Genomic DNA, 12,178 nt, shown 5'->3' on the forward strand with positions numbered 1-12,178 from the left:
ACTACTACATGTGATATGTCATGTTGTGTATTATTTCATGATTTAATAAATCATCCAATTCTGCTTATATTTTTACACTTTTACTCGGTCTAACTGTAGATTTAGCTCTTTCATGATGTCTGTGTTCTGGCTGATGTTTTAAAAATATTTTATCTGTTTTCGTGTAGGCAAAAGTTCTATTGATACAACAACGATACACGAAGTTGGTTTAGAACAGATTGAATATCTGGAACGGCCTCACCACCAGGAGCCTCACTATCTGATCGAAGAATTTTCTAAGTCCAAACCTATTTTCACTCACCCTCTTCACGATCCCAAACCTTTAAGGGAAGGAGAACGAGTCCACTTAGAATGTCGCCTAGAACCCGCCAATGACACCACCATGAAAGTTGAATGGTTCTTTAATGGAAAACCTTTGAAATCAGGTATAGTTTTGGTTTCTTACCACCGTGATTACAATATTTAGTGACTGTTTTTTGTGTTAAGCCCAGTGTCAATTTTTCTTTACAAACACGTGATTTTTGAAATAATTACATATTACCTGTTTCTATTTTTAAATAATGTACCAGAAATATGTGTTAACATTCCAGGTATTTCTATAGTTAATAAAAGTTGAATAAAATATGGTTAATGTAACCATGTACAGTATTTATACTAAAGTTAAAAAATTAACCGTTGTCACAGAAAACTGATGTAACAGTTTTTAATGTATTATTGTCCCCTTGAGAAATTTATACATTTATAGTTTTTATACAGTAATCGTTTTTCCAGTACATTATATGTATCTATTTCTTTCTTCCTGTGATACCAATAGGTAGTCGATTCCATACACGGTACGAATTTGGTTTTGTTGCCCTCGACATCTTGACAGTATACCCAGAAGACACAGGGGAGTACACCGTGAGAGCAACCAATCATCTTGGATCTTCTCATACAAGTGCTAATGTGAAAGTTGTTGGTAAGTTTCTTTATATTATTGAAGATGAAAAACTTCTGAATGTATAAAACATTGCTGAATAAACAGACAGAATGTTATGTACTTTTGCCATGTTTTCAATGCTCATCGTAATCGACCAGGACCGATTACAAAAAGCAACTCAATAAAATATGTAGCGACCGTGATAAAAAAACAAACCTAATTACTAAATTATTTATTGTTATTGGCAAAAAAGGTTCGATTGTAGTGGTAAATTTGTAGTTGCTTCACTAACAATAAATATACTGTTAAAAAGCTGCTTTTATTACAGTTACAACATTAGACATTCTGATTTATCTTTTAACTGTAAATTTGATGTGTTGTATTACAGATTTATTGTAAATACAAAATCTAGCCTCAGGTCTTTTGAGCTGCGGGAAAACTAGTGATCAGTTAAATAATATATATATATATAGAAAACACATACAAACAAACAAAAAATCTGTTGTCTGTTTGTTATTTAACTACTCTCACGTCACTGAATCAACCTCAACCAAACTTTGTGGGATAATAGTCTGAAATAATGAGCATATTACTGGAGGTTCAGGACTCCTTCATTTTTCATTATTATTCTTGTTGAGCATTTATTATTTTTGTCGTAAGTGTATGTCAACTATCATCCTAAGCCTGGCAAGGCCAGATGTTTAAGGCGTTCGACTTGTAATCTGAGGATCGGGGGTTCGAATCCCCGCCACACCAAACATGCTCGCCATTTCAGCCGTGGGGGCGTTATAATGTGACGATCAATCCCACTATTCGTTGGTAAAAGAGTAACCCAATAGTTGGCAGTGGATGGTGATGACTAGCTGTCTTCCCTTTAGTGTTACACTGCATATTAAGGACAACTTACGCAGATAGCTCTTCTGTAGCTTTGCGCGAAATTAAAACACAACAAACAAGCTATCTTTCTAAATGGCGCCACGTGCTCAGACCAAGAAACTAAAAACTTCATTAAATTTTCTGTAAGAGAACATACATCCAGTGTGGGGGAGAGTACACAAGCATCTTATATATCTCAGAGAGTGCACTAGAACTCTTTGTGGAGAAATGCAATGAAAACAAATGGCCGTCATTATTGCAGTATGATATTAACGCAGATGAAGATATTACAATAGACACCACAGAAATAATACGAAGAGCCGTTTCTTGAGTTATACCCACTTCCTACTTTCATCCATGACCTCACAACTTCATCCCACAAGACAATTCTATAGCCAGTGACCGTCAGTTAATTAATACCTTATAACACTGTGGAAGGACATTAAGAGGTGGATGTTGAAAACAGATAACAGAAAGAACCTCCAACACCTATATTTGGCCATTACCTCTTCCTACAAAGTCACCCTCATCTTTACAAAGTGTACAACATGTTATAGGTATATACATAGTGAATTCTTGAAATTTATACGAAACTTACAATGAGGTAATAATGGATTTTTATGTTATTTATCATACTATCCACCCCAATATTTTTTTAGAGTTCTTATTCCAGACACAGGACGAGCAGCCCAACATGTGTGTTTATATTTCAGAATATGTAGATAATTGTTCTTTCTGTAAGCGAATTCTAGAGAAGATATACCTATCTTGATCAGCGTATAAATATCTTGTGAAGTTGTGTTTACTTAGACTTGGTTTAATGCTACATACTTTTAATTGAATAAGTAAAGTTGCTTGGTAATTACAAAGATAACATGTTTAGAAAGAATATCTATCTGACACTGTTATTATGATCTTATACACTACTACATGTGATATGTCATGTTGTGTATTATTTCATGATTTAATAAATCATCCAATTCTGCTTATATTTTTACACTTTTACTCGGTCTAACTGTAGATTTAGCTCTTTCATGATGTCTGTGTTCTGGCTGATGTTTTAAAAATATTTTATCTGTTTTTGTGTAGGCAAAAGTTCTATTGATACAACAACGATACACGAAGTTGGTTTAGAACAGATTGAATATCTGGAACGGCCTCACCACCAGGAGCCTCACTATCTGATCGAAGAATTTTCTAAGTCCAAACCTATTTTCACTCACCCTCTTCACGATTCCAAACCTTTAAGGGAAGGAGAACGAGTCCACTTAGAATGTCGCCTAGAACCCGCCAATGACACCACCATGAAAGTTGAATGGTTCTTTAATGGAAAACCTTTGAAATCAGGTATAGTTTTGGTTTCTTACCACCGTGATTACAATATTTAGTGACTGTTTTTTGTGTTAAGCCTAGTGTCAATTTTTCTTTACAAACACGTGATTTTTGAAATAATTACATATTACCTGTTTCTATTTTTAAATCATGTAGGAGAAATATGTGTTAACATTCCAGGTATTTCTATAGTTAATAAAAGTTGATTAAAATATGGTTAATGTAACCATGTACAGTATCTGTACTAAAGTTAATAAATTAACCGTTGTCACAGAAAACTGATGTAACAGTTTTTAATGTATTATTGTCCCCTTGAGAAATTTATACATTTATAGTTTTTATACAGTAATCGTTTTTCCAGTACATTATATGTATCTATTTCTTCCTTCCTGTGATACCAACAGGTAGTCGATTCCAAACACGGTACGAATTTGGTTTTGTTGCCCTCGACATCTTGACAGTATACCCAGAAGACACAGGGGAGTACACTGTGAGAGCAACCAATCATCTTGGATCTTCTCATACAAGTGCTAATGTGAAAGTTGTTGGTAAGTTTCTTTCTTGAAATGATTGAAGATGAAATAGAAAAAAAACATCTAAATGTATGAAACTTACTTGAATAAACAGGCAGAGGGCCGCTACAAGTTTAATTGTAAATGTAATATCACTGTTACTGATGTATAATAAACGCACAATGTAGCCTAAACTGTTTTGGGTTGCAAATAACTATGAATTACGTATATAATCTCTGTACATAAAACACATAAATTTGATTGTCCATTGTTTGTCCGTTATCCAACTACCCCCACTTCGCTGGGCTAACTTCAATCAAACTACTGATTAATTAGATACTTTCTATATATATAAAAAAACAACATAAATCTGATTGTCTGTCTGTGGGTTATCTGAATACTACCGCGTCGCTAGGCTAACCTCGATCAAACTACTGATTAGTTATATAATATATATAACACAAATCTGATTGTCTGTCCGTTTTCCTGTTATCTATCTACTCCCATCTTCATCATATGAAGAAACATTAATAGCTCAAAAACAAAAGACGAAAATGAGGACATCTTTTATGATCATGTGTTACATGACCTCTTGTGGAAGTAAATTTTTTTAAATAGTAAGAACATGTTAATTGTACATGTACATAGGTTTATAATAAACTTTATGTGTACTTATTTCGTGGTTTATTCTCCTGAAGATGGTGGAATTATTTCCACTGAAATATGTAGAGTTTTAAAGTTTTTTAACTTTACAAATACATTATTGAGTAAGTAAAAACGTTGATGTTTCCTTTGTTAAGTTTCATTTAAAATATTTGAGAATCTCACCACACAGAAGACATTGAGAAGTTTCTTGAATTAAGAGATACAAGTTTCTAAGTGTCTCTAATGTTTATATGTAGTTATATAAGATTTTTGTTTCGTAGGAAAGTCGGCTGTGATCTTGGAATCTCAGTGTCCAGAAGGTTTGGAGAAAATACAACAACTAGAAGATACTAGTCGCTATCGCCGAACAATGGAAGAAGAAACTGTCATTACCCAAAAACCAACTTTCACCAAGTCATTACATAACATTCAAGTAATTGAAGGGACCAACATTCATTTAGAGTGCCGACTGGCCCCTGTTGGGGATCCCTCGATGAAAGTAGACTGGTACATCAACAACGTTCCCATTAGGATAGGTGAGCCGAACTTATTTTGGAATGTGAACCTGAGAACTTAATCGTCGAGTGTATTCGTAGAACACTTTATTGTGTTACCTTGGGAAAGAGTTTCTGGGGATAATTGACAATAATGAAACAATTGTTCAGCCAACAGGCTAGTTTATTTACGTTTTGAGCTGGAACCAACAAAATAAAACAGGTCGTTTAAACTATTCAAGAAATTGATATGTCTCAACCTTTCATTTTTGAGTGTGAAGAGACTTCTTCAAGTGGGATATCAGTAGGCTTACAGATTTACAACGCTCAAACCTGAACTTCGATTCCCCTATATAGATTGTTTGTTGTTTGTATTTTAATTTCTCACACTGTTAACTTAAGGACTGCTAACGCAGATAGCCTTCGTGTAGCTCGTGTAGTGTAAAACTAGAGGGAAGGCAGCAGGTCATCACCACCCATCGCCAACTCTTGAGCTGCTCTTTTACCAACGAATAGTGGGATTCACCATCACTTATAACGCCTTCACGGCTGAAAGGACGAGCATGTTTGGTGCAACGGGGATTTGAATCCGCAACCCTCAGATTACGAGTCGAGCGCCCTAACCAATATAGATACAACAAATAGTCCAACATCGTTTTGCACTAAAATAAGTTGTCAAGCTGTTACTAGAAATATAATGTGATTTATTTATTTTATTTTTATATATTTTATCGTATAAAGTGATATTATAGGTTTATGTAAAAACAAATCACTAAGTGATATGATATATTTATGTAATAACAAATCACTAAGTTATGTATATTTGTGTAATAACAAATCACTAAGTGATATGATATGTTTATGTAATAACTAAGTGATATGATATGTTTGTGTAATAATCACTAAGTGATATGATATATTTGTGTAATAACAAATCACTAAGTGATATGATATATTTGTGTAATAACAAATCACTAAGTGATATGATATGTTTATGTAATAACAAATCACTAAGTGATATGATATATTTGTGTAATAACAAATCACTAAGTGATATGATATAATTATGTAATAACAAATCACTAAGTGATATGATATATTTATGTAATAACAAATCACTAAGTGATATGATATATTTATGCAGTTCAATTGCTTTTCAGGACATCGTTTTCGACCAGCACATGAGTTTGATTATGTCGCACTGGACATTTTGAGTATTTACCCAGAAGACAGTGGGGTGTACACCTGTAAGGCCACGAGTAGTTTGGGTCAGGCCGTTACATCATGCTCTGTGAACTGTATTGGTAAGTTGTCGTATTTTTTTCCAGCTATCTACAAATGCCAGAATTCCAGCTTGTAACATATTACGATACAGTAAGTCGTATTAATATGTATTTATATTGGTAACTGATTTGAGATTATAAACATTCGACTGCCTTGTTTTAGCGAAAAGCCAGGTTATACTGGAATCTCAGCAACCAGAAAGCTTAGAAAAAATTCAGTACCTCGAGGACACCAGCCGCTACAAGCGAGACACCTGGGTCGAAGAAGCTGTGAAAGTGAGACCAAACTTTACTGACCACATGCACGATCTTTCTCTTCGAGAGGGCCAACAAGCACATTTCGAATGTCGTTTGGAACCAGTGAATGACTCATCTCTAAGGGTGGAATGGTTTCGTAATGGAGTTGCTCTTCCATCTGGTAGGTGTCGCTTTTGTTTAAAATAAACAGGCTGTTTGAATAATTAAAGGTGAAGTTAGGATAAACTGGGTATATATATATATATATTTAACGCCAAAACCAGGGGTTTGATTCCCCTCGGTGGACACAGCCCGATGTGGCTTTGCTAAAAGAAACACACACATATATTTTTAATGTTTGTTTCACTCTTTATCAATATAAAATATGAATGTTATCGAATATCGAAATTATGTTTTATTGTATAGATACGTTCATTTCATTATATAGAGCATATTATTTACATTTTCTATAAACGATGATTAATTTAACAAAGACTGTATTTTCTATAACAATTTTACTTTCCTTGCTTGTTAACAATGACCCTACAGTTACGTATGAATGAGCTCAGATTTTATTGAGTAACAACCATGCTAATGTTGTCTCTTTCCATGAATCACGTTATGCCCTAGATCTGCGAATTCCAAGAGCACAGTTAAGTAGGTGAAATGGGTAATGAATTCCACAAGACGTATGTGGTCGATAGGTGTTGCTACTCCATGACAGATATGTAGTCGATAGGTGTTGTGATTGCACAACAGATATGTGATCGATTGGTGCTGCGACTCCACGACAGATATGTGATCGATAGGTGCTGTGACTCCGCAAGAGGTCGCTAGATGCTGTGACTCATTTTTTGTCCACCATCTTTCGCGTGAAAATAACCCGCTAATTTCAACGTGTGATTTAAAGCTCGTGAGATTTTCGTTACCTTCAAATACTTGATATTTGTCTTATTAATGGTATAAGATAAATCTGCTCTATTGCAAATGATTTATTATGGTTATGTGAGCGGTATGAAGCTTCATTTTTATAATCATAGCTCTCATCATTTCTTTAGACTAGCTTGAGGTTTTGTTTCTGAGTTCTTCCACGGAGAACACCTTCGAAACGATGTGTTCTTTGGCTCTGCACGTTTTAACTGAATTGTAACTGGTTATTCCTTCTTGGACTTTTTTCCAGCCATTTGTCCATCTGTACCCACAGGTACTGCCATTAGGTCAGGAAATAACCATGAATCAAGTATATAGATGTTAAAGATGATGCCACAAGTTGCATATGCACTAACAAGCTACAACTGGCCTGCAAAAGAAAACGCTGGTGGCGCAACGTTTTGCAGCTGTAGTAGCAAGGCACAGTTAGCGTGCAAAGTGCTTCTAGTATTTATTAACTACATTCCCTTCAATGGTGGCCCTGTATGGCCTGATGGTTAAGGCACACGACTCGTAATCCGAGGGTTGCGATCTTGAATCCCCGTTACACCAAACATGCTTGCCCTTTCAGCCGTGGGACCGTTATAAGGTGACGGTCAGTCCCACTATTCGTTGGAAAAAGAGTACCCCAAGAGTTGGTGGTGGATGTTAATGCCTAGCTGTCTTTTTCTCTAGTCTTACACTGCTAAATTAGGCACGACTAGCGCAGATAGCCCTCGCGAAATTCGAAACAAACCAAACTTCAATGGTCTCTAGACACTCAGTTTTTGGAGTAAAATTATTGTACATCAAGACGTCACAACCAAGATTAATATGAATATTGAGAAACGTTCTGTAAATGTGTATCTTGATATTTTTGCAATATCTTCCACACACATACAAAGGAAGTGGTAAGTATTGAAATGATTCACGTTTTTGCATACATTATTTCGCAGACATGTTATTGAGGTAATTTTTTGAAGCACGTTTTTGGGTAAATCAAGTTTATTTTAGGAAAATTCAAATAATAATCTGAATATTTAAAAAGATACACAATAGACTATCTGTGCTGTGTCGAAACCCGAGTTTTAGTGTTTTAAACTTGCAGACATATCACTGAGCTATATGACACAGCATGATAATCCTGGAGAACATAAGATAATTAGTGCATATGAGAAACTGACATCGTAATAGAATAGAAAGTATCTAATGTGATGCGTTAGTATACAATAGCATAAAAACCTGAATGTATTTATTCCTCATTTGATTACTATAAGCACTGTCATTAGAACAATATTACACTGAGGTTAAACTTAGGTTTCCAGCTATAAATTCCAATTACGTATGTGTGTCTCTGTAACAGTGAATACAGTGAGACAAATAACAACAGAGAACAATGCCTCGACTTCTCCATAGGTTCAGCCATGACTACCATTTTAATACTGGTGTTATACTTTACAGTTTTGTAAAGACTGCCATTACTTACAACTTACTGTTGTTTACTTCTGAGATCTACATAACTTACCACATCATGAAACTTGAACAGAAATATTCACGCATTTTCCCGCAGCACGTGTCCAACAACCTCACTAACTGACGGACTAGAAATAAAGTACGATAGTTATCAAAATAGCCAGATCCTTGCCAGTATACAGAACTTTATAAAGCCACATAATTAAAAAAATGTTTCGTTTAATTATCCAGAGGAATGAAAAAATTCACCTTAACTTCTATGTCACAGGTTAACGTTAAACGTAACTATAACGTGTATTTTTGTGATGCCAAATCTCAGTATCATTCACATAAGTTTTAAACCTTATAACCTGTTACATTCACACAGTTTTTTTTATTAGCTTCATCTTTTTAACATTATAAGCTGTTAAAAACATCAGGAGTTATTATCAGTTGGATAGCTAACCTCCAGTTCATTTAGTTAACACTGATAAATGTAAGTATATTTCTCAATACAGTTAATACTTATCATTTTTTAATAAATTCAACGATTTCTATATTTTATTTTATTTTTTGTATATTTAATTTAAACTAAACATATTAGAACCTCGAGTAACCGGCATCTAGAAGCAACCGAATCTACGTCTTTAAGAGCAGAGTTTTCAGTCTACTATTTATAACCACAATTGTCCCGGCATGGCCTGGTGGGTTAAGGCGTTCGACTCGTAATCTGAGGGTTGTGGGTTTGAATCCCTGTCGCACCAAACATGCTCGCCCTTTCAACCGTGGGGATGTTATTCGTTTGGTCAATCCCACTATTCGATGGTAAATGAGTAGCCCCAGAGTTGGCGGTGGGTGGTGATGACTAACTGCCTTCCTTCTAGTCTTATACTTCTAAATTAGGGACGGCTAGCACAGATAGCCCTCGTGTATCTTTGCGCGAAATTCAAAAACAAACAAATAATAACTACAATAAATACTGCAGTAATGGACATCTCGGTATTCTAGATTAAGAACGGTGTCGTTAGTCTCGTTTTAATACGGGCACTAAATGGAATTATGGTTGTAAACACTGTAGAATACACAAACTGATAAAATTCACATTCTTGGAGCACAGGTCAAGTCGGTTGGACAACAGTAAGTCTTCAGACTTGCAATGCTAAAATCAACGACTCGATTCCCCTTGGGGGACATATCAGACAGCTCAAAATGGCTTTGTTATAAGAAAACACCAGAACACTCTTTTTGTTGTTCTCGAGAGTATCATATTACGGTGTCACATAAATAGTCTAAAGACATAAGCGGTGACTTGCTGCTTTATTTCATCGAATTTCTACTTCACTTTGACAGTAAAATATATAAACGGAAAATAAATGAGAAATGTTTAGTAGCTCATTCTCTGAAGAGAAACTCTTTGAAATTTTGTGACCAGTAACAAAGAAAAAGGGCACAGCTTATCCACCCCTGAGAACCTCCTGCTGACAAAATGCAACTTATGAACGCTCGTTTTCTGCATACACCAAACAAAATGGGGAGGGCCTAAAATTCAGAAATTTAATACAATAAGTATGGAATCCAGCTTTACGTGACTCATTTTTAATATTAAGGGTGCCTTGCTATAAGAGGGCGTTTCGATGCAGAAGGCTGTAATGCATATTTTACTTTTCGTGTATCTTTTACATTAAACGGTAAATATTCAACGATTTCTTACTAAATATTGAAGGGATTTTTTTAAAGTAAAGGATGGTGTGTTTGGTATTAGTAACAATATTAAAATTATATTCTTTGAATCTTCAAATAATAAATCTTTTATTGGGTACTTGTTTTACCTTGACAGGCCATAGGTATCGTCTTTACCATGACTTTGGTTATGTTGCACTTACTATTTTGTCTGTGGTTCCTGAAGATACAGGATCATACACCTGTAGAGCTACAAACAGCATGGGAACAGCAGAAGTATCTGCTAAACTTATGTGTCAGAGTGAGTTTCAATTTTTGTTTCATAGTTTTAAGTTGTTTGAAAAACTAGAGTAAGTTTAGTTTAAGCATAGACTCAAAGATCGTAAAAACAAAACAAAAGTAAAAACATTACCATGCTGATATAAGGATAAAGTAAGAATTTATATGAATAGTTTTGTCAATTATATAATGTTAAGTGAGGATAACAATTAGAAAGATTTATTGATACTGATGATGTGAAAATCCTGAAGACCCAGATAACAGTAACACTTATGACCTCCAGAGGACGACGCCAGAAATATGAATGAAAAGGAGATCATGTTGACATAAATCACAATGAGATTAAGATGAGCGTTCAATGGATCCCCTTTAGTAACATTACTATTACTTCTCTGTAAAAGAGAATGGATGTATTCAACAGCTCGTTATGATAGTGCTTTTTTGAGTTGCCGAGAACCGATCTTAGTATTATAAGAACATTTGGATGCTTGAACACAGTTATTCACCATCTTTGTAAAGAAAGTCACAAAAGTGAAAAAGCGAAACGTCTCCAAACCTCTGTTGAAAGGAGGAAGAGAAATGCTACATTCCAGAAGTATGAGTCAACTCTGTGTGCTGGTATACAAGAAGATTATGTTGGATAAACTTGTTTTGAATCATACCAACACTTAACTATAATTAAACGTCGTTCTCAGAGCAGGAACGAGATTAATTAAGGTCAAATCTTTCAATGGTCAAGCTGTGAAGAATCTTCACACAAACAATTTCCCTTTGAGGTCAACAGCAACGCCACCATTAGCCAGTCCAGACCTCGGGAGTAGTTGTGAGTGGAATAACTTCTTTTAGTAATGTAGTTAGATGTAACTGATTGCATTTGCTGAACTAGATACCAGAGTGTAGTAACACTGCATAAATCAATATCTTGACCCTTTGAGAAAAGTGTGAAAATATGTTTTCCAGCCAAGAAGAGCCTAACAACTTGCAGTGCTTTGTCTCTGCACCCTTGGAGTCTTGCTTAGGCTAAATAAAAGGGCGTAGTGACAATGGAGAATATTTATTGCTAGAAGAAATAGCCTCCAGTAAATTGATAACTTTTGTTTCTTTCGTAACTACAAAAGACGTGAGTGTTCATTTCAAAACATTTAAAACGTAACAACTAAGTAAAAGCTATCAAAGAAAGGAAAGACACAACACGAAGAAGTGGCCAAAATAACACGTATAAAAAGGTTTAAACAAATTCCCTGAGGTTACTCAAGGAAGGAATAGAACCCTGTTTCAAATAACAGGACGTACGAATAGTTCGATACAATTGTTGAAAATTAAATTTTGTTGATCAACAAGAGATTTCAGGTAATGAAAGATAGGTTAAATTTCGAAAGTTCAGGTCCAATAAAATAAAATAAATTTTACCTCTAACAGTGTGATCTAGATGACATCACTAAATGTTTTTCTTCCTTCCAGTCTCGAACCTCCCTTAAATTATACAAAAAACAGAGAGAACCATTTTGATGCCTTAGATAACAGTATAACACGTTTATATACACCTACCGGTGACGCCAC

At 35.0% G+C, this 12,178-nt stretch overlaps 1 protein-coding gene across 1 annotated transcript in view; it reads left to right on the forward strand.

Moving 5' to 3' along the window:
• Positions 1-12,178, forward strand: part of LOC143236072 (titin-like) — a 162,224-nt gene that overhangs the window by 56,967 nt on the left and 93,079 nt on the right. Inside the window, 8 exon segments of the mRNA XM_076474339.1 lie at positions 168-425; positions 815-958; positions 2,885-3,142; positions 3,532-3,675; positions 4,566-4,820; positions 5,939-6,082; positions 6,225-6,479; positions 10,497-10,640. Coding sequence (XP_076330454.1) covers positions 168-425; positions 815-958; positions 2,885-3,142; positions 3,532-3,675; positions 4,566-4,820; positions 5,939-6,082; positions 6,225-6,479; positions 10,497-10,640 — 1,602 coding nt within the window.

Source organism: Tachypleus tridentatus, chromosome 13 (assembly GCF_004210375.1).
Source record: "Tachypleus tridentatus isolate NWPU-2018 chromosome 13, ASM421037v1, whole genome shotgun sequence".
NCBI classification, from domain to species: Eukaryota; Metazoa; Arthropoda; class Merostomata; order Xiphosura; family Limulidae; genus Tachypleus; species Tachypleus tridentatus.